Here is a 24,446-nt window from a genome sequence, read left to right on the forward strand (position 1 = left end):
CACAGGCATGTTCCAAGACGTCATTTGTTAGTGTTTCCAATATGTGCCCTCTCCCTAACTGCATAATAAGCAACAAAATATTAGGCAAAAACTATTTAAAGAAGAGTTATTAGATGACAGAAGTGTTATAACAAAACTTTTTCCCAATCTCACGAAAGACATGTTCTTAAGATACTTGAGTCACAACCAGAACCAGGGAGATAGAAGATGATTATGACAATTTATTAGGTCGTTAAAACACTGTGATTGTTAGAAAAGTTTGCACTCAAAATAAAGATTATAATCACAAACTCAAAAAAAATAAGGTAAAAGATAGAAATAAAACCAATCTACTCTCTGAGAAATTAAACTACAAAACTGAATAACTTTGTAAAGTAAAGTGAATTAAGAAGCAAAGAAATTTCCTTTTCATTCACCTTCTCGTGGCGTTTAAGTAGCTGATGTCTCTGCATGAAATACTGATCTTTAAGTTGCTGTTTAAGCAGCTGGTGCTTTTCTTGTAAATGTCGCTCTTCAAGCTCCCAAATCGCAGCTTCTCGAGCTACAAGGAAGTGGTTTGCAAAATGTCACTTGCTTCTAACTAATGTCCAACATTCTTCATTTTAATATTTACACTGAAGTGATTTATATATACTAGCTTATACACACAAATAGACATTCTAAGGTATAAAAATGTTACCAATGTAAAATAGCATTTATTATCATTTTTTATTTTATTTTCAATGTCCTAAACTAAGAATTTCCTACCAGGAATGGCAAAATCCCACCTTAAAATGGGAAAAAAAAAAAAAAAAAGAAAGAAAAAGAAAAGAAAAACTAATCTGTTGGGAGGAATAAGAACTTAAAATTCCATCCTATCATCTTCTCATTATATATGATATACTTACATTGGTGATTATAAGGCATAATTATTATATAAAATCACTCAGATAGAATGACATGTTTTAAGTTGGGTTATGTGTTTGTTTGGGCAGGGCCTTTGTTTCTGAAGTGCTGAGTTGAGGGCGCCATGTGGACACTAAGCACATACTCTCGCACTGAGCTACATCCCCATTGCATGTTTTGAGCACTTTTAGAGACACTTCTACTGTATCTCACAGTACTTCTTAATTTAAAAAAAAAAAAAAGAGAGAGAACCTGCTATTTTAACTTTATCTTTCCATTTGCCACCCTAGCAAAGAGAAAGCACTCAATACTCCGAAATGCACACCTCAAGGCAATGTTTCTGAGACATTTTTTTGTTTACACACACACACTGTGGACTTTCACATACCTCTCATAAGCTGTTGCTTGTTATTCAAACACTCTCTCTCAATATTAGCCAACTCTGCCTTCTGTTGTTGGATGATCTTTTTCAGAGAGCCATCTAATTCTTGTTGTTGCTTCTGAACAAATTCTTGTTCCTAATAGACACAATTAACCATCTGTTAATACCTATCTACTGAATTAAAGATTCCGTTATGCAGTACCTATGTATTAGTGGTTAATGAAGTTTCCTCTTCTCTTTAGGGAAAAGTGATGGAGACTGACCCAGGGCCTTGTGCGTGTAAGGCAAGTAAGTACTCCAGCACTGAACTGTATCCCTGGTGGTGGTGAAGATTTCTAAGTGAAGTTTATAAAGCTGGTGGGATTTAAAAATCACTAAAATTATATTGTGCAGATATAGCACAAATGTATTGGTCTCCTAACTCAAATATAGAAAAGTATTAGAATGTACAACATTCTAAATTCACTAGTAAGAATGACACACATAAAAAGTATACATCCATTCATAATTAAAATGTCCTATTTCATTAACAGCTTTGGGAAGATAATAAAATTACAACTTCTGAAAAAGAACCTTTGTTCCACTATTGTATAACTAGAATAAGAGTAAACAAGAAATTCCTTTTAAGAAAAGAGGCAACTAAGGGCCGGGCGTTGGTGGCGCAGGCCTTTAATCCCAGCACTTGCGAGGCAGAAGCAGGTGGATCTCTGTGAGTTCGAGACCAGCCTGGTCTACAAGAGCTAGTTCCAGGACAGCCTCCAAAGCCACAGAGAAACCCTGTCTCGAAAAAAAAAACAAAAGAAAAAAAAAAAAGAATAGAGGCAACTAAAAACAAACCAACAAACCAACAAAAACAATCACCACAACGTTTAACTCCATTTTTCTAAGAAATAGACCGAGGTAGAAAGACCTTTCCTGAACTGATAGCAGAGGACATTGCTTATCATCTATAACCGGTGCCTAAAAAAACAAGTTTGAAGGTTAGAGAAATATAGCTTAGGGCTAGGAAAGTATTATAATGAAGGAATTCTACCAATGCATTTGAGACTCACTAATTCACGTAACAAACATTTGCTTAATGCCTACCATTTGCCAAATTTATGCTTTAAAAAAAGTAAGTCTCAACCAGGCAATGGTGGCACTCGCCTTTAATCCCAGCACTCAGGAGGCAGAGGCAGCCAGATCTCTGTGAATTCAAGGCCAGCCTGGTTGGTCTACAGAGCGAGTTCCAGGACAGGCTCCAAAAAGCTACATAAAGAAACCCAATCTCAAAAAAACAAACAAAAAGGGTAAATCTGGATCTCTATCCCCTTTTGGTAGTAATAGAAGATAATGTATAGTTCCAAGGATACGAACATACAAAAATGTAGGTTTCCACTTTAGGGCTGAAACAATACTTAATCTACAGTCCTTTTTTCGGTGCATCCAGGAAACATTCTAGTCCCAGCTCTATTTCAGAACGATTCTTTGGGACTTGGACAGAGTCCAACAATATCTGGATTACCACCAGCCTAGTCCTTAAGGTACATAGGCTGGCAAACTCCTCCAAGAGTTGGCCTATGACAGTGCCTCTGGAGTTGGTCATATCAGGCTGTTGTGAGGGAGTAATGTGGAATTGCAAATTTGCAAATGTCACCACCATTTCCTCAGCATAGTCATGTATGTTTTACTATAAATCCAAACACACACTAGTAGAAAGAAAGAGTAGTTAACTGACTATAAAATACAACTAGTGCCGGGTGATGGCCCACATCATTAATCCCAGCACTTGGGAGGCAGTGGCAGGCATATTTCTTTAAGCCTGGTCTACAGAGTGAGTTCCAAGACAGCCAGGGCTTTACACAGAGAACCCTGTCTCAAAAAACAAACAAACAAACAAACAAACAAAAAACCTTCTATTTATTTAATCATTTAGAATAAATAAAGCCTCTTAGATTTTATTCAAGAGATGCAAAATCTGCATGCCAATCTTTTAAGCAGTTACAACAAATAAAGGGACTTATACTCTTTCCTACAACAAATATTTGTAATAAAAGTAGTGTTCCTTTTAATCTGACACAAGGTTTCCATATGTAAACCTGTTCAGTAAGTGTTTGATCTGGAGATACAGTAAAGGATTCTTTTGTATCATTGGGTTGCATTGAAGATTTTTAAGATATCTGCATAAATGCTTAACTAGCATACATGCTGACTTTACATTTAGACTCAGAAGTCAAATACCAAAGCATAAACTCAAACCAATAAATATGTGAAACAAAAAGGTAAATAAAAGTTATCCACAAAGTACATGATTTCTGTCTGTGCTATCTGTGGGTATGTCACTGCCCTTAAGATCTGGATTATACAAGGTGAGAGTTTAGTCCAAAGAGAACTTTCCTGAGGTATTCAATAATGCGAGGCACTGCTATACAGGCTGACTCGGCACATGCTGGGCACTGCTAGGTACAGTGCAACTAACTAAACTCAGTAAGAACAGCCCCAGAAGGCAAACTAAGGATCAACAAGTCAAAGTCAAGGCAGGTAGTGACAGGCCAGTATGGGCGTGCTTCCTGACAGAAGCTAGCAAGGAACCAGGCTGCCTCACAGCTGAATATACAAACAGAGTTTAAATGACGACATAGATGGAGGACACCACACAAATAGTTAAATTAAAGTTAAAAATTACCTGAAAAAGACCCTTTCATACAAATTAGTATACTTTACTTCAAATGAATGTAATTTTAATATTATTGCCCATTCATTAAATTTCCCAATTTCAAAAGCCAAATACAATACATTTGCAGTAGAATTTGTAACTAGAAAGTGCTCTTAGGAACAGAAACTAAGAGAAATTTCACATTCTAAGAAGTCTGCATGAGTCACATTCTGCCTCTTAAAAATACCTATGAGGTTATCAGCAGAAGTCACAAAAACCAACAACAAAAGAACCCAAACTAAAAAATCCAAAAATCATTTCTAAAAATAGCCTCATATGAAGTCAGTGACCTTTAAAAGTACAAGTTCAAATTCTGATAAATAATTTTATCAGATAACTGAACTAACTCTAAGTATTAAAACTACAGCTTTGTGTCCTAAAAACTATCAAAAGTTTGACAAGTTGGACTACTTTATGAAATTTGATTACTTAACAGATTTACTCAAAAATGGTAATGATCAGAAAAAGGATTATAAATCATAATTTCTTGTTTAAAAAAAAGTACATGCCAATTACTTTTTAAATCTAATTTGGAAATGGGGGAAACAGAAAAGGCCGAAATCAAGCTGTATTCTATCTACTTCAGTAGTATATACCAAACATCACAAACAAAATTTGTTATGTTATATTGGCTAATCTTCCCTATGGGAACTGTGAGAAAGAATACAGTTTAGAATTTCAGGCATAATTTCAAACTACAGTAATAATAACACTTCAATACTTATTATTGACAATTTGAATAAATGGAGACAAACTAACCAGAAGTAAAATCACTACTTTTACCATGGCTTTTCTGACCATATCCATAATCAAGACATCTAAATTGTACATAATCAAAATGTCACTTCACACAAAGATAAAAATCTAATCACAGCATTCAATTTCTCACATGTGCAAAGTTTATAAAACTCTAGCAGGAAGATAATTTACTTTTCCTAAAAAATCATGAAAATTTCAAGTTAAAATCTATGGTGGGGAGGCAGAAAAACAGAGTCCTCCACTCTGTTTCTGCTTCCAGCTCTCCTGCTGATGCCATATAGCACACTGGTCTATAGCAGCAGATCACTGGTCTTCTGTGCCACTCACTGTATCTGGAGAAAGGATGTATACACTCCATCCCTACATGAGGATGGTGCCAGTGAGAACTAGATGTGAACACTCTGAAGAAAACCGCTAGTACTAAGTTTGTGCCAGACTACCGTTACTGTTATTATTGGCATCAGCTCTCAACATTCTACATTTCAGCCAATGAGGTTAATAACGAAAGGCACATGTGAGTCAGAGAAAGCACTAGTAAAACAGAAGGCACCTCCCACAGCACGCGGACTTACGTCCTGCATTTGGGCGTTGAACACTGCACAAGATGACAAGTGAAAAGACTGAATCATGACCTGAGCAACACCCTGTGGATCAGAATACAATGCACCTTCCAGGTGAGAAAACAGACATCTGGATGACTTTGTGTAAATGGAAAGAATAAGGTCATGTCAATTAACAGAGGGACCTATCTCCCATCTATAGAATAAAAGGTGAGAACTAGGTCAGCGTTTCCAGACTAATGTATTACTTGTATCTAAATGAGTGGAACTCCTTTTAAAAGCCCACCCAGATAGATAGATAGATAGATAGATAGATAGATAGATAGATAGATAGATAGATAGATAGATAGACAGATGATAGATGGATAGATGATAGATGGATGGGTGGGTGGGTGGATGGATGACAGACAGACAGACAGGCAGGCAGGCAGGCAGGCAGGCAGGCAGGCAGGTCTGTTTATAAATCAGGTTTAAAGTGTTGTTCTTAAACAATGACATCCTAAACTTAGCAGGCAAATGAACAGAACTAGAAAAAAACATCCTGAGTGAGGTAACCCAAAACCAGAAAGACAAATATAGCATGTACTCACTCATAAGTGGATACCAGACATAAAGCAAAAGATACTCAGCCTACAATCGACAACCCCAAAGAAGCTTGAACCCTTTTCCAGAAACAGACAGAAGCAGATGCAGAAATCCACAACTAACCAATGGGCCAAGCTCCTAGAGTACAATCAAAGTGAGGGAGGAGTGATAATATAAACAAAGGAGTCAAGACCGTGATGGGGAAACCCACACAATCAGCTGACCTGAGCTAGTGAGAGATCACTGACTCAGGTCTGACAAATGGGGGTCCTGCATAAGACCGAACTAGACCCCCGCTTAATACAGGTGACAATGGTGTGACTGGGACAATATATGAGGCCAATGGCAGTGGGTCCAAGATCTAACACTAATGCACAAACTGACTTAGTGGTGTGGGAAGGAGGGAGGACGCTCAAAAAATGTTGGCCTCTAGCAAAACACAGATATATGAAATATGAAAGATACAAAGGGAAGGAAGGAGAGAGAAAGAGAGGGAAGAAAAGAGGGAGGGGAAGGGTAGAACAAGGAGGAACAGAAAAGGTCCTCTTTTACACACAGAAGCAGCACAAGCCACAACCCTTGCCTTGAATACAAGATCCTAGGAAAACAGTCTGAAAGTATGTGGACTAGGTGTCAAATATGTACCAGCTACACAGCTATGATTTAAGAACTCTGAAAAAAGGCTAAAAGAGTCTGTAAAATTACCAAAGTTTAGTAAACTTATCAAAGGAATAAATATTTTCAAAGTACTACTATCTAAACTCCACTAAATTTACAGAAAGAATTTACATTAAATTTTATCTTTCGGCCGGGCATTGGTGGCGCATGCCTTTAATCCCAGCACTCGGGAGGCAGAGGCAGGTGGATCTCTGTGAGTTCGAGGCCAGCCTAGTCTCCAGAGCGAGTGCCAGGACAGACTCCAAAGCTACACAGAGAAACCCTGTCTCGATAAAAACAAAAACAAAAACAAACAAACAACAAAAAAAACAAAACAAAACAAAATTATCTTTTGGTCCTCCACCTGCCACCTGCCACCTGCCACCTGCCTCTTGAGAGCCTTCATCCAGCAGCTGTTTGAAGCAGAAATAGGCACCCACAGCTAAGCACTGAACCATACTACTGGAATCCAGTTGTGAAGAGGGAGGAGGGATGAGCAAAGGAGCCAAGATGGGGCTGGAAAAACCCACAGAAACAGTGGAACTGACCTACCGATAGCATGGAGACCCTAGTCATAAAGCTAGGGAAACAGCATTGGACCAGACCAAGCCCTCTGAATGTGGGTGCAAGACAGTCTATGGGTCCTCTAACAGTGGAGCCAGTCTTTATCCATAGAGCACAAATGAACTTTGGGAGTCCATTCCCTATGGAGGGATACTACTGCAGTCCAGATACAGCAAGGAGGACCTAGGCCATCCCCCAAATGATATGACGGAATTTGAAGGTCCCCCGTGGAGGGCCTCACTATCCCTGGGGAGAAGTTGAGGGTGGGTTGGAGGGGAGTTGGGGGGGAACATGGGAGGATGGGAGGGCAAGGGAATGGGAGGTGGATATGTAAATATGGGTAATAATTAATGAATAAAAAATTTTTTTAAAAATTTTATCTTTCATGGGAAAATAAAAGCTAGCTCCCCAAATTACATGAAAGTCATTAAAAAAAAAAAAAACTAAAATTAAGAGTACAGGACCACTCACTCAATTAATTCAACAATAAGTTCTTTTCTTATTTTTACTTTATTGAACTATACATTTTTCCCCACTCCCCTTCCTTCCACCCCTCTCCCATTCCACCATCCCTTTGCCCCCCACACTCCCAATTTCCTCAGGAGATCTTGTCTTTTTCCATTTCCTCAGTGGATCCATGTATGTCTCTGGCAGGATCCTCTTTGGTACCTAGGTTCTCTGGGATTGTTCCTTGATTTATGTCTAATAACCACTTATGAGAAAGTACATATTACACTTCTTTCTCGGTCTGGATTACCCCACTCTAGTTCTGTCCATTTGCCTGCAAATCTCAAGATGTCATTGTTTATACCACTGAGTAATACTCCATTGTGTAAATATACTACATTTTCCTTATCCATCCTTTGGCGGACAGGCATCTAGGTTGTTTCCAGGTTCTGGCTATTATGAATAATGCTGCTATGAACACAGTTGAACAGATGTCTTTGTGGTATGAGTGTGCACTCTTTGGGTATATGCCCAAAAGTGATATTGCTGGGTCTTGAGGTAGATTGATTTCCAATTTTCTGAGAAACCACCCTACTGATTTCCAAAGTGGCTGTACAACTTTGCACTCCCACCAGCAGTGGAGGAGTGTTCCCCTTGCTCCACATCCTCTCCAGCACAAGCTGACACCAGAGGTTTGATCTTGGTCATTCTGACAGGTGTAAGATGTTATCTCATCATTGTTTTGATTTCCATTTCTCTGATGACTAAGGATGTTGAGCATTTCCTTAAGTGTCTTTCAGATATTTCTGTTTAGATTCCTATTTAGATCTGTACCCCATTTTTTTTAATGGGTTATTTGGTCTTCTGACATCTAGTTTCTTGAGTTCTTTGTATATTTTGGAGATTAGCCTCTGTCAGATGTGGGGTTGGTAAACATAATTTCCCATTCTGTAGGCTGCCATTTTGTCTGTTGACAGTGTCCTTTGCTTTACAGAAGCTTCTCAGTTTCAGGAGTTCCCATTTATTGATTGTTGCTCTCAGTGTCTATGCTACTGGTGTTATGTTTAAGAAGTGATCTCCTGTACCAATGAGTTCAAAGCTACTTCCCACTTTCTCTTCTATGAGGTTCAACGTGGTGGTTTTATATTGAGGTCTTTGATCCATTTGGACTTGAGTTTTGTGCATGGTGATAGATATAGAACTATGTGCATTCTTCTACATGTCGACATACAGTTATGCCAACACCATTTACTGAATATGCTTTCTTTTTCCCTTTTATAATTTTAGCTTCTTTGTCAAAAATCAGGTGTTCACAGGTGTGAGAGTTAATGTCACAGTCTTCAATTCGATTCCATTGGTCTACGTGTCTGTTTTTATGCCAATACCAAGCTGTTTTCATTACTGTAGCTCTATAGTAGTGCTTTTAGTCTGGAATGGTGATGCTTTCAGAAGTTCCTTTATTGTACAGTGATGGGAAAGTACTTCTGTGTATGTTTATCTTATTGATTGTTGAATAAAATACTGTTTGGCCAACGAGACAGCAAGTTAGACAGGACTAGGAGTCAAAGAGGATTCTGGGAAATGTAGTAGAGGAAGTGGTGATCCAGGCAGGAAGTGGCATAGCAAGGAGACTCATATTTAAGCGAAGGAGAAACAGGAAGGGCCCCTTTTCCCTGCCTCCTCCAGCAGCACAATGTGATCCACCGGCAAGGAGGGACGCCAATAAGGCGTCCGATAAGATAAGTCTTATAAAATATATAGATGTATGATAATTGAAACTGAGCTAACAGATGAGAATCCTAATCATTGGCCAAACAACATTGTACCTAATGCAAGTTTCTGTGTATTAATTTGGGCCCTAACTCGGGCAGGCAGCTGGCGTAAAGCACACACGTGGCCATGGGTGGCGGTGGGGCTTGGCGGCTTTTGGCAGAAAGATTTATCGTAACAGTACAGGATTGTTTTGGCTATCCTGGGTTTTTTTGTTTTTCCACATGAAGTTGAGTATTATCCTTTAGAGGTCTATGAAGAATTTTGCTAGGATTTTGATGGATATTGTATTGAATCTGTAATTACTTTTTGTAGGATTGCCATTTTTACTAAGTTAATCTTACCTATCCAAGAGCATGGGAGATCTTTCCATTATCTGATTGATGTCTTCTTGCAATTTCTTTCTTCAAATATTTAAAGATCTTGTCATACAAGTCTTCCACTTGTTTGGTTACCCCAAGATATTTCATGTTATCTGTGTCTATTGTAAAGGGTGATGTTTCCCTGATTTCTTTCTCATCCCATTTATCATCTATATATAGGGGGGGTTACTGATTTTTTAGTTAATCTTGTATCCTGCTACATTACTGAGGGTGTTTATCAGTTGTAGGAATTCCCTGGTAAAATTTTTAGGGTCCCTTATGAATACTATCATATCATTAGCAAACTGTGGAAGTTTGACTTCCTCTTTTCCAATTCACATTCCCTTGGTCCCCTTTTGCTGTCTTATTGCCCTAGCTATAACTTTGAGAATTATATTGAATAGATATGGAAAGAGTGGACAGCCTTGTGTTGTTCCTGATTTCAGTGGAATTGTTTTGAGTTTCTCTCTGTTTAGTTTGATGCTGGCTGTTGGCTTGCTATAAACTGCTTTTATTATGTTTAGGTATGTTCCTTACATTCCTGTTCTCTCCACAACCTTTATCATGAAGTTGCTGAATGTTGTCAAAGGCCTTTCCAGCATCTAATGAGATGATCATGATCCTGGGTTGTTGTTGTTTTGTTTCTTTTTTTCCAGTATGTTTATATGGTGGATTACACTGATAGATTTTCATATGTTGAACCATCCCTGCACCTCTGGGATGAAGCTACTTGGTCATGGTGGATGTTTGTTTTGTTTTTGTTTTTTTGTTGTTGTTGTTGTTTTTTTGGTGTAGTTTCTTGGATTTAGTTTGCTAGTAATTTTTGCATCAATGTTCATGATAGAGATTGGTCTGTAATTCTCTTTCTTAGTTGTGTGTTTGTGTGGTTTGCATGTCAGGGTAACTATAGCCTCATAAAAAGAGTTTGACAATGTTTCTTCTGTTTCTCTTGTGTGGAACAATTTGAGAAGTATTGGTATTAGCTCTTCTTTGAACTTCTGGTATAATTCTGTGCAGAAACCATCTGGCCCTGGCCTTTTTTTGGTTGAGAGATTTCTGATGCCTATTTCTATTTCCATAGGGGTTATAGGTCTATTTAATTTGTTTATCTGGTCTTGATTTTAATTTTTGTATGTGGTACTTATCCAGAAAATAGTCCATTTCCTTTAAAATTTCCAATTTTGTGGAGCACAAGTTTTTGAAGTATGACCTGATGATTCTGTGGGTTTCCTCAGTGTCTGTTGTTACATCCCCTTTTTCATTTGTGATTTTGCTAATTTGGGTATCTCTCTCCCTTTTGGTTAGTTTGGATAAAGGTCTGTCTATTTCGTTGATTTTCTCAAAGAACCAACTCTTTGTCTCATTGATTCTTTATATTGTTTTCTTTGTTCCTATTTTGCTTAGTTCAGCTCTCAATCTTATTATTTCCTGACATCTACTCCTCCTGGATGAGTTTGCTTCTTTTTGTTCTTGAGCTTTCAGGTGTTCTGTTAATCCTACAGTGTGAGATTTTTCCAGTTTCTTTATGTAGGAATTTAGTGCTATGAACTTTCCTCTTAACACTGCTTTCATTGTGTCCCATAAGTGGGTATGTTGTTCGGTCATTTTCATTGAATTTTAGGAAGTCTTTAATTTCTTTCTTTACTTCTTCCTTGACCCCAGCGGTGATTCAGTTGAGCATTGTTCAATTTCCATGAATTTGTGGGCTTTCTGCAATTGGTGGTGAGGTTTGCTTTGTTAATGAGTATGTGGTCCATTTTAGAGAAGGTTCCATGAAGTGTTGATAAGAAGGTATACTCCTGTGCTTGAGTGCAATGTTCTATAGATGTCCATTAAGCCCATTTGAAGAACACGTTTAGTTCATTTAGTTCTCTAAGTTTCTGTCTGACAGACCTATGCAGTGGCGAGAGTTGTGTGTTGAAGTCTCCCACTCTTAGTGTGTGTGGCTCGATGTGTGATTTAAACTTTAGTGATGTTTCTTTTACAAATGAGGGTACCCTTGTATTTGGGGCATAGATGTTCAGAATTGAGACTTCATCTTGATGGATTTTTTCCTATGATAAATATGAAATGTCCTTGTTAATCCCTTTTGACCAATTTTTATTTGAAGTGTATTTTGTTACATAATAGGATAGCTATAACAGCTTGTTTCTTAGGTCCATTTGATTGGACAATCTTTTCCCAACCCTTTACTCTGAGGTACTGTCTGTCTTTGAGGTTGAGATGTGTTTCTTGTATGAAGCAGAAGGATAGATTCTGTTTTTATAACCAACCAGTCTGTATCTTTTTATAGGCGAATTGAGTCCATTGATAGTAAGGGCTATTAATTACCAGTGATTGCTAGTTCCTGTTATTTTTTGGTTTTGGGTGTGTGTGTGTGTGTGTGTGTGTGTGTGTGTGTGTGTGTGTGTGTGTGTGTGTGTGTGTGTGTGATTATCTATTGCCTATGTTCTTATGGGTGTAGCTAACTTCCTTGGGTTGGAATTTTCCTTCTAGTACTTTCTGTATGGCTGGATTTGTGGATAGGTATTGTTTAAATATGGTTTTGTCATGGAGTATCTTGTTTTCCCCATCTATAGTGATTGAAAGCTTTGCTGGATATAGTAGTCTGGGCTGGCATTCATGGTCTCTTAATGTCTGCATAGTGCCTGCCCAGGACCTTCTGGCTTTCATTGTTTCTATTGAGAAGTCGGGTATAATTCTGATAGGTTTGCCTTTATATGTTACTTGGCCTTTTTCCTTTGCAGCTCTCAATATTCTTTCTTTATTCTGTATGTTTGGTGTTTTGATTATTATGGGCGAGGGGACTTTCTTTTTTTGGTCCAGTCTATTTGGTGTTCTGTAAGCTTCATGTACTTTCATAGGCCTGTCCTTCTTTAGGCTGGTAAAGTTTTCTTCTATAATTCTGTTGAATATGTTTTCTGTGCTTTTGAACTATACTTCTCCTTCTTCTATTTCTATTATTCTTAGGTTCAGTCATTTCATAGTATTCCAGATTTTCTGGATATTTTGTGCTAAGAATTTGTTGGATTTAACAATTTTTTTTTTGCCCAATGAAATCTATATCCTCTATCATATCTCCAACACCTGAGATTCTCTCTTCCATCTCTTATATTCTGCTGTTTATGCTTGCATCTGTAGTTCCAGTTTTTCCATTTCCAGAGTTCCCTCAGTTTGTGTTTTCTTTAGTGCCTCTATTTCAGTTTTCAAGTATGGAACTGTTTCCTTCACCTGTCTGATTGCTTTTTCTTGGTTCTCTTTTAGGGATTTTTTTTTTTTTTATTTCATCCAATGTTTTGTGTTTTCCTCCATTTCTTTAAGGGAATTTTTCATTTCCTCTTTAAGGGCCTCAATCATCATCACAAAGTTATTTTTAAGGTTGTTTTCTTTGCTTCATCTGCATTGGGATGTTGAAGTCTTGCTGTTGTAGAACCACTAGTTTCTCAAGGTGCTATATTGTTCTTTGTGTTGTTTAGTGTATTTTTACATTGTTGTCCACCCATTTCTTCAGGTAAAGGAAGAGTAGAGCCTCCAGTGATAGCTCCTCTAGGTGCAGGCGAGGCTGGGGCTGAGGTTCCAGTGGTCGGATAGTTTATAAATGCCTCTGCTGTAGCATGGTCCAAGGAGCTCAGAGTCTCCCAGTCCTGGAGGCCTGGCCCAGCCCATAGCGTTCCTGCTCTCCAATAATAAATTCCTATTCTCAACTCCTAAGTCTGATATACTTTTAGAACTAACATCATAGTCATTTTAAGGCAAAACTATATCATTATTATTTATTATCTAGTTTAGAATCTAAACTAACTAAAAATAACTGTGTAGCCAGCAAAGACTCCCTTTGCCATGTTCACAATAAATGCTAGTCCAGATGAGCATCCAGACCAGGCAGAGTGGGCAGCCTTGACAAGAGGGGCAGCACAGTGTGCTGTCTGACAATTCGGTATGCTGTAAAATAATCCTTCTGTATACTGTGTGAATATATGCCACTATGATTGTTTTAATAAAGAAGCTGACTGGCCAATAGCTGAACAGGATACAGCTAGGCGGGAAAGCCAAACTGAGAATGATGGGATGAGGAAGGGTGGACTCAGAGAAGCAGGACATGATGATACTGTATTGAAAGAAGGTAGATAAGGAATACGGGTTAACTTAAAATGTAAGAGCTAGTTAGTAATAAGCCTGATCTGTTGGTTGAGCATTTTTTAATTAATATAAGCCTCAGTGTGTTTATGTGAGAGTGACTGCAGGACAGGAAAGCTCCGCCTACACCAGTGTATGAACATGGTGCTGAAGCTGTCAGGGCGAGAATCTTGATTTTACTATTGGCCAGATGTGTCACTGGGTGAGTCATTTCCCTTCCTGCTCTTACTCCCTCACTGCTAAGACAGAGGTGATGCTCATTGTGAGACCAAGCTCAGATATGTGGAGCATCAGAACAAGTGCTAGGTGCAAAGCAAATGCTGTCACCATATCCTTCAACTAGACATAACCACACTAAGATAAGACAAAATATCTCAGTGCCTTACAGCAAGAAAAAAATACTAATTTTATTCAACTAAACTGACTTTATTAAAATTTAAGTTCTAAGATCACAGTTTCCTTCTTTTTCATAATATTAAAATGTTATCAGCTCTGAAATGGCAATAGGCAAACAGTAGCTCAAAAATATCCTTACTGCACACACACACTTCAGTGGCAGTATACGCCATGGTCCCTATGGATTTTTGTTACTTCTGTGTTTCTTTTTAGGGTCTCATAAAGTCTAAAAGTTTAGGACTCATTTTTTTTCTTTATTACATAAAACCACATTAAAAGGATAACACATTTAAGTAACTGGAAAAACTCTTGTTAAAATATTCATTTATCTAGTTAATTCATCTATCTTGTAAAATATTCAGCCCATTTAGCTTCTGAATTCTAAATCAAAAATAAGCAATATACTAAAAATTGTTTTTAGAATTGATTATGTTGTTGATCTTAAAAATAATTAAATGTATGACCTACCATTTAATAATAAAATTTACCATTTTTATTCTAAATGGTTTTCTAATAGGCATTCTTTTTCTAAGCACAGACTTACATACCTATCCCCAACTCTGACTTAAAGGTCTTCTAGCAAGCACTGGCACCATTTCTTAAAAATATAGGTTCCCATCATGATAAAATCAGGTAGCAGTAGCCATTACACTAATGCATTTGTTTCTTTTATCTGGAATCAACTTTCTAAACATTTCAGTCACTTTCATATTAGCAATTTAATTTAAACATCACCAAGTATAAATTCAGCATTATTTAAAAAGAAAAGACCTGGTATCTATAGATGGGGAGAGTTCAACATTAAATAAGAAGTACAGTTAAATTTCCTCTTTCAACCATGGTTTATTGAGGCGAGAGAAAGGGGTGCTTTCTGTTTTTAGTAGCATGAAGCTGCTGCCGTTACCTGAGCATGCTGGCTTTGTGCAAGCTCCTCTTTCCTGCGTTTCATGAGCTCTTTTCTCAGCTCTTTGGGTGCTCTCTCCACTTCATTTATAACCTACAGTGTATAAGCATGCAGGAGGTGGGGAAATAATACTTTCTCCACAGAAAGCACATGCATATGTGAGCAGAAAGCTACAAGTCAAAATTAAAGTTGTTTAAAGATTCCTTTCAACCTGTATTAGCATAAGTGTTAGTTGGTAGAAAAGAATAAAAAGACAGAGCATGCTTAATCTCAGTGCAGAAAGGGACATTGCAGCACACAAAGGCTCATTCATTGCTAGATTATCCCCACGGACCAATCAGTGAAGGAGTGCTCACAGCACCAGGGCTGAGGACCAATCAGTGAAGAGTGCTCACAGCACCAGGGCTGAGGTGAAAGTGACAGATCTAACAACCTTCTTGAGAAATCAAAATTACAAACACACCTGTTGTTTGAAACACTAAACACATGAAAAGCTAACTCCATTTATGAAGTGCAAACTTTACAACAGACTTGACAACATCAAAGAAAGAGCTCTAGATGATCCCGTTCATGACACCAAGGTAGGAAAGGGAAGAAAGGACGTGGGACTTCAAATGAACAATGGAAAATAAATGGACATTAAACTTTTTCCATAAAACATACCACTTTATACATGGTGTGACAAAAATGAATATAGCTAATGACCTTCTGTAGGCCTGGATAATATTCTCTGGTGAAACCAAAGCCAAGTGGTCAGCATTAAAAATCAGTAAGGTAAGCATTCCAAGTTTACTAAACTATGACTTCTTACAACAAAGTATGTTTTAAAATGAAGTATATCTTTAAATTCCTTCTTTTTTCCCAAAAACCTAAATGTGACTTTCACCCGCCAAAAGGTCTCTAGTTCAGATCTGAAAAAGAAGCATGTGTTCACAAGTAAAAGCACCCAAAGAGCCCAGATTCCAAGTCACCACATGCCCCTGGCACCCAAGAAAGAGACTGATTTTGATTTAACAGTGTCTTTAAAGTTTCCATTAGCAATTCCTCATGAAACCAAATCACCAGTAAAAGCAAGAGACTCCCCAAATGCAAGAAGTTTGGCAATAAGGAAAAAAAATACACAATAAGATTATCCAACATAAACACATCATGATCTCAAACATAACAAGTTAAAACTCTCCAAATTCAAAACAATAACTACAGACTTACGCATCTAGAATTAAATAATTATATCTTTTAATTTAATCTGATACAAACATTAACCTCTCAACAAATGACCCAGAGGTTTTTTTAAAATTACACAGATCTTTATCATGGTATATGAAGCAACTCTATATAAGACATAACAACAATAAAATAACCTTTTAGAAACAGTGGCTATAGCAAATGAAGCTACACACCAGTATGCGCATTTGACCTAAGGAAAGCATCAAGTACTTGCTGTTACTGCTCAGTCCTACTTGAACACATCCTTAAGATTCAATAATAAATTGTTCAGTTTTCTTCCTAATTAAATGCTAAAGCCAAATGCTAAAATCTTGGTAACTGAGACGTGTAATGAAAGTGAAAATATCTTTCTTAGTTTGGCTGAGATACTTTCTTCCAATCCTCATAGAAGTGATCGTAATTATTTTCCCCTGGGGTTGTTTATTTATATCCTGAAAATGTAAATCCTTCTCCTGCACCAAAGATGTAGAACAAATCATAAAATCCTCACTGAAAAGTGCTTGGATGTATGTTATTTCAGTCCAGGGACAAAAGGACCATACACAGGAAGCTTCTCTATGAGCCGATGACAATCAGCTCTATAACAACACAGAAGCAGCTGAGAAAAGCCAAGACCTTCTTATAATCACATGGCTTACGCTACTTTGAACATCAAGCTACTCAGTTTCTGCTTGGCAAAATGCCTAAGGAAATTTGTAAATAATAATTCTTGTTGCCACTGGTAAATACCAATGATGATTTGGCTCAAAGTTAAGGGAGATGGACCACTGAAACCTCCTTTATTCCTGTTTTCTTGGCAGTAAAATGAGGATAATATCTGACCTCACTAACTGCCACCTATCACTGTTTGGGAAAAAAGAACAAAGGAATGAATGAATGACTGCTATTCAGTTACCCCCTATTATTCCCAATTCCTTAGATGGTCTTCAATTTGCATTTTTAAAAACAGCTGTGAGAATTAACAACTGTAGCTGCACTCACCTCCTTCTTGCGGTTTCTTAGCATATTCTGGAATTTGGACAGCTCCTTCTCTTGCTCTCCTTTGATTCGTTTAGCTTCATCTCGCAAGCGGTTCGTATGTTCTTGTTCTAGTCGTTCAATTGTCTGTTTCTGCTGCTTCTCAAGATTCTCAATTTCCTGGTCATATTGTCGCTTCTTACTCTGTGAACAATGCAGTCTGTTACCACTCTAATTCATCAAATAGTCAGGTAACCATGCAATTCTGAATAAGAAAGAAATTTGTATTCTAAAGTATGCAAGGAAGGAAAGAAAGAAGGAAGCTGAAGCCTGTGGTAGCTCAGGGCTCTAATTCTAGCACCTGAGAAATGGAAGCAGAAATGTAACACTATAGAGTGAGACACTGTCTCAAAGACACAACAACAACAGCAAACCCTCAAAAATAAAAGAAATTGAAATCGAAAAGGAAAATATTTCAGAAAAATAATCTATGGAGAGAAAAGACACAATTTCTAAAATTTTGAAAAACAGAATAAGAGAACTGCAAAAGCACTTAGTGAGAATACCTCTCATTATTTTCTTGGGAACCTGCTGTGGTAACCGAACACAAAATCAACCAAGCCACACAACACAAACAACAGTCCTCAACACTTACATTTCAAAGCTGCAAAGAATTACAATTTAAATTTCAATATTATTTTAAATTATCTTTTTTTTTCCAACATACTTTAAGCTAGATGTTGAACTGAAATTCTCTACCACATCCCTAACGAAATTCCCTTCCCAACTGTGGATACAAGTGAAAACTGGAGGCCTCAGCAACAAACGCCCCGCACCGCTTCCCACAGCAACAGTGAGTGATTTGGAGATGTAGGCTTAACTATAAGGGCCAGTGAAAAAAGAAAATTGTGAAAACCTGCCAACAAGTTCTGATACTCATCCAGCTTGAAAACAACTGCTCTAGACTGCCTTAGAACTTTAGGGTCTAAAGAGCATAGGCAGTATTCTACAAAATAAAGGTATAACAAAGGACTTTCTCAGTAGGACCCCATTTACTCATAGCAGTATTCTCCAAGATAAAGGTGTAACAAAGAACTTTCTCAGTAGGACCCCATTTGCCCATGAACAAAGGCCAACAATTGATAAGGGGGACTTCATAAAACCAAAAAGCCTCTAACATCTTAAAAGAAACAATCAGCTGAAGAGGAAACTCACAGAATGGGAGAGAATCCCTGCCTGGCCTAACTTGGACAGAGAATTAATATGCAGAATATATAAAGAATCCAAAAAACAGAGAGTCAAAAATAACAAACAACCCATTCAAATCTGGGCCTGAGACAAAACAGAGAGTTCTCAAAAGGAGGGGAAAAAAAGGAACTAAAATATTTCAATAAATGTTCATCATCCCTAGCAATTAGAGAATGCAATTCAAAACAACTTTGAGACTTCACCTTAGCACAATCAGAGCAGAAAAGACCAGTGGAATAACTGATGGCAAATGCTGCAAGAGATGTGGAGGAAAGGCAAACCCTCACTCACTGTGGGCAGCACTGCAAACTGCTGCAGCTACTACAGAAATTAGTGTGGAGAATCCTCAAAAAGCTAAAAGAAATCTCCCACAAGTCACAGCTATGCCACCTCTTGGCATTTGCCCAAAGGACTTGACAGACTTGCTACCTACTTGACAGATCCTGCCCACAGATACTTGCTCAACCATGTTCATTGCTGTTCTACTCACAACAGCTAGGAAATGGAACCACCCTCAATGTCCTACAACTGAGAAATGGATAATGAAAATGTGATACACATATACCATAGAATACTATACAGCTAGAAGAAAAAGTGAAATCATGGAATTTGCAGGCAAATGGATGGAAATAGAAAAGATTATACTGAGTGAGTTAACCCAGTCCCAGAAAGACAAACACACGTTTTCTTTCATAATAGCTCTTAACTTCAAGATTTGAGTGTGTAATCTGCAGTAATCCAGAAGCCAGGAAAGTAGTAAGGGACAATGGCAGAAGGAAAGGTACAACAGAGAGAATAGCAGGTAAATGCAATTAGAAGGAGAAATGGGAGAAATGGGGTTGGGGGAAGGTTAGGAGGGAGAAGTGTCAATATAGAAGAGGAAAGATAAGACATAACAGTAAGGATGCCTGGAAAAGTCATAAGAAATCATTATTACCTATTTATCTAAAATTACACATATAATAAATATATATATATATGTATATATATATGTGTGTGTGTATGCATGTATATATATGTGTGTGTGTATGCATATATATATATATATATATGCGCATAATCTAAATGAAATCTTCCCCCTGGGCTGACAGAATGTCGTCCTGTCCCATCCCCCTCCCCCACCCACCCAAAAGCCACAGATGATCTAGCAAAAATCCTGTTACCAGGCATCAGAAGCCCCCTTATGAGCTGTCAGTCAGGGGGGTCCAAGACTCCCAAAACATCAGTTATTGCTGCTGCCCTTGGTTGCCTCCCAGAGGTTGAAGGTAAGTTCCTGTTGTTGAAGACACCATATACTTCATACACACACAAAAATCCAAGCTGGATCTAACCTGAAAGCCTCCTCCCTGAGGGACTAGATTTTGTGGTACCAGAAGGTTCTGTGCAAGCTTACTCCTTGTCCTACCCAGTTATGACACCTATGAACTACAGGCACTGCACAATAACCACAGCAGCACTCATATTTTGGTGGTAAACAACAACTCTATAATTGAACTGAAGACTCACTCCACAAGAGAGAAATCATGCCTGGTACTAGAAACTTAGACAACCTACCTAGGGTAATGGATCTTGGAGGGGAACTTACAACCACCACTTTACAAAACCAGCATAATTCCTGGTTGTATTCTTTATACCTACAGATAACTGTAGCTCTCACCCCTCAATAACAAACAAAAATCTCTTTGCAACAGACGGAGAACATTACAGAAAACGATAACTAATTAGAATGCAGAGATCAAATCGTCATGTGGTGCCCAGCCCCAAAATGAGCCGTCTACAACACAACTCCTGCACCTAAGGCTCAGGAAACGTTGAGGGGTCAGAAAGATCACAAGAGCCAGAGGACCGGGATATCTGCTGTGAGACTGAGTCTCCTAGAAATGTTGGGAAAACTACACCCATGAGGTCTCAACAATATAGTTGCCAAAACAATTCCTGAAGCACCACAACATCAATAGATATGCTAGCATTGATGGCGCCTAACCCTAGACAAAGAAGTACAGGCAACTGAGGAGCTCTTCTCCCCAGGGAAGAGCCCTCCAATCGGTTATCTGATATGAAGTGGTCAGCTCTGAAATGATATACATAAAAGCAACATTATACAAACTCAACATGTTGTATTTATATATTTAGTAACACACACACAAATCAGCAATTAAACAAAAAGGTCTGAGACCATGAACTTAAAGGGGGAGAAGGGTGCCTGGGAGGACTTGGAGGGAGAAAGGAGAAAGGGAAAATTATTGTAAGCTGAAAGAGGAAACTGGAAGACTAAGGCAGCATTCCGTAATAGGCATATCTAAAAACCTGGTAAACAATCTACCAGTCTGCTAATATTAACTTTTCATGACAGATTGCAAATGAAACTTGGTACACTATAATGTCAGTAATAAGACAGAGACTGGAGACCCCTTTCAAGAAGATTTTGTTTTTTAAGAAGCATCCAAAACACCTCAGAAACAGGGGCTAGAGAAATACACCACAAAACCAGGAAAAATCTCATCATCAGACAGCAAATTCCATACCCTAGAGCTGTTCCTAAAACACTGCATTTCCCTTGTTGACAAAATAACACAGAATCAAAGACTTCACCATCATCTCCTGCTCAAAGCGCCTGAAAATCTGCTCCCGCTGCTGCTGCAGTTTGCCATTGAGCTGCTGCTGGGCCCTCTGCTCCTCTTTCTGGAGAAATCTCAGCTCTCGAAGTTCCTGACGTCTGACAAAGTGGAACAGAAAGAAGCAAATTATACTCTGGAGTAGTACTTTTATTATTTTAAACATTTAAAATCAACTTACTCTTGTTTCTCTATTCTACATAGTTTTCACAAACAGCAAAGAAGTTTAAATTCATGCTAATTATATACTGTTTCTCTACTCACCTGAGAAACCGCAATTCCTCAGTTTTGGAGTCACTATCTGTAACTATCTTTGACGTTGTAACACTCACTTCTACACCATCAACAATAAATTTGCGTGTTTTCTTCAATGTTTTCTTCTGTCTTCTTGTCTCCTGAGTGAAATTTCATTTGGGTTAGGTTTTGTATAAATACTATACATGGAAGATATTTTCCTCTTTAGAAATAAAAAATGCCTGGACAGCCTGAATACGACACATATAAAGCAGCATGACTCACCTGTGTAGCAGTTACGTCATACTTAAGCTGAGAACTTTGCAGACGGAAAAAAAAAAAAACTTTTTAAGTGAAATCAGGCACTGTGGCCATATGCATACACAACTCTTACAACACTACATTATTAGGTACAGCAGTAATAAAAATCCCATATAAGCAAACAGGATGACTTTTACATATATAACTTTTCTTCCTCTTTCACTATTTCAGGCTCTCACTGCTACATTTTACACTGGTAAATACATTAAATACGGAGACAATTACTTGGTTTACTGGGGGGGAGGGGACGCGCAGAGTGAGGGAGAAAGCCAAGGGAGTCCAGCACTCAGGAGTTTGACAAGAGGTTGGGTGCTCCACAACAAGACCCTGTAAAGTTAGGAAGAGAGGGAATGAAAGAAAGAAAAAAGTGTGTAAGGAGAAAGTGAGGATGAAGAGGAAGAGAACAGGGGAAAGGAGGAGACCAGAGGGGGAAAAGGGAGAAAAGGAGCACAGAAAATTGACAGTGGAAGAAAAGGCACTAAATTAAATGTTTGCCTCTGACACCTGTGAGCGACCTCTCACTTCTCCATCCTCTGGCTCCAGGGTCCTCATGTTCCCCTCAAACCTCAACTAGGGCAGCCTCCCCAGCAGTCCTCTAAAATCTAACACTGACATGCTTTAAAAAATAAATGCACCTTCCTTAACCTACAAACTTCACAAGTTTCTTCAGCTTCTACAATAGGGTATGTAGCATTAATATTCCCTTAGTTCTCAGAGAAGTACTTAGGGTAGGAGAGAACTGACTCCCACAGTTGTCCTCGCTATGGCACACATGTGCCCCCACACATAAACATTCAAAGTTATAAGTAAACTGTAATGTAAAGAAATACTATTTTATTATATATTGACCCTCAGGAGCCTCCTAGGCCTCTACATAACTGCCCAAGTGACTCCTAGGTAACAAGACTGGAGAATTATGCTCAATGGTTCCAAGTACAGGGCAGTATTTGAGGGTTTGTTTTCTCCATTATGCTTTTGGCAATATCAATGGCTAGGAACCAAGAAACAAAGGTGGACTACTTTACTCATACCTTAAAACGCTGTTCAAAGGAGACAATTCAGTTTCTCATTCTTTGGGGTAGCAGTAACGCTTGCTAAAACTGCAGATATGTGCAAGAGAAACTAAATGAGACCAAGAAACTGTCCTGTCCTGTGTATCTACCCAAGTTTGCAAAAGTCAGTAGGCTCTACCAAAAATCTTTAAAGATTATTCCCAGAATCTCTCTCTCAAGTTCATTTTGGTTGCCTTATGATCCCAAAAGAATTAATGAGGCTATTATTATACAGACTTAATAGTGTTTTAAGATAGCAATGAACTAGAAATTACCAAAATGACAAGGCAAAAAACAAGCAAGCAAGATCCCAAGCACACTTACTTGTAGTGACATTGACCCACTGTCTTTAGTTTTGCTTAGGAAGCTAGAGATGGACAAATTCAAGTCACTGCTGCTCTTCTCCACAGTGGACCCAGTCCCTGAGTCAGTGTCATTTTCCTTTTCATTTTCAGGCTCTGGTGGCAGAATGCTTTCAGTTTTTGGTAAATCACCCAACTCTCCTTTATTTTCTGTGTTTTCAGAGTTAATATTGATACTGGGTATTAGGATAAGATGAGGCTCGTTGGACGGTGAGGCTGCAGGAGCTTCGGGCTCTGCTTTCACTGGTACTTCCTGTGCAGCTTCTCTGCCCTCCAACTCTACCTCAGCAGCAGCGGCCACAGCTTCACTTCCTGGAGTCTGTTCCTCAGCACCACCAGACACTGGGCTTGGCTCTCTCTCCTCAGTGCTATGTGACTCACTAACTTGCTCAACTTCATCTGTCCCTGGTTCCTCAGGGGTTGCCTGTGTGGTCACGGAAGTGCTGATGAACTGTCCGTCACCTTCACACACCGCAGACTGTTGATGTAGCTCTTTATTCTCAACTCTTCCTTGAGCAGAAGGCTCTTCCTCAGCACTGCCAGCCTCAGGGCCCTCTGTGGGCTTCTCGGTTAACTTCTGGGTTCCTTCCACTGCTTCCTTCCCATCAGCACTCTGTGCATCCTTGATGCTGCTGCCTTCAGCAGCCTTCTCAGCAACATCTAGTGCCTCATTTGCCACTACCTCACTGATTCTATCATTAATTACAACTTTTTGAGTGTTATCATCTTTTCTCAGTTTCTCCTGACCATCTGCTTTTGTAAACCCAACTTCACTGTCAACTGCCTGAAAGTCTGCCTCTGTTTCTCCGGTCTCTTGAGAAACTAAGTCCATTGTTTGAATATTCATATCTTTAATTTCTTCAGACTGTCTAAGTTTATTCTCAGGTATCTCTTGGTTTTCTTTTTCTCGGTCTTCCTCTGGTTTCACATGGTTAGTGTTCATCTCTAAAGTCACTATATTCTCCTCATTTCCTTCACGGACTGAATTAATATCCACCAGCTGTTGGTCTTCTGTGTCAGGAGGATTCTCCAGTTTGGGTCTCTTCTCCCTCCCATGCTCATGGATTCCTACTGTTTGGTCACTGAGTTCAGCCATAGATTCCAAGTTAGAATCACCCATATGCTCATTAACACCCTTCAGTGCCTTTCCAGGTTCATCAGTGGTGGGTCTTTCATTAAGAACTTTATTGCTAAATTTATCCCCAGGAGTATTGTGTTCTATTCTTTCTGAAACAGATTCCAAAATGCAAGCATTTTGTGAAAGTTTATCTTCTTCAGAGCTGGCAATACTGAGGTCAGAGGAGGCACGTTTATTTGCAGGTATTGG

At 38.6% G+C, this 24,446-nt stretch overlaps 1 protein-coding gene across 1 annotated transcript in view; it reads right to left on the reverse strand.

Annotated features, from left to right (window-relative positions):
- Slk (STE20 like kinase) overlaps window positions 1-24,446 on the reverse strand; it is a 56,372-nt gene that overhangs the window by 4,758 nt on the left and 27,168 nt on the right. The window contains exons 9-14 of the mRNA XM_027407064.2: window positions 23,082-24,446; window positions 21,415-21,545; window positions 21,128-21,251; window positions 17,312-17,491; window positions 1,274-1,403; window positions 417-541 (exon numbers count right to left, since the gene is read on the reverse strand). Of these exons, the coding sequence (XP_027262865.1) occupies window positions 417-541; window positions 1,274-1,403; window positions 17,312-17,491; window positions 21,128-21,251; window positions 21,415-21,545; window positions 23,082-24,446 (2,055 nt within the window). The remainder of the gene's footprint in view (window positions 1-416; window positions 542-1,273; window positions 1,404-17,311; window positions 17,492-21,127; window positions 21,252-21,414; window positions 21,546-23,081) is intronic.

This window comes from Cricetulus griseus, chromosome 3, assembly GCF_003668045.3.
Source record: "Cricetulus griseus strain 17A/GY chromosome 3, alternate assembly CriGri-PICRH-1.0, whole genome shotgun sequence".
NCBI lineage: Eukaryota > Metazoa > Chordata > Mammalia > Rodentia > Cricetidae > Cricetulus > Cricetulus griseus.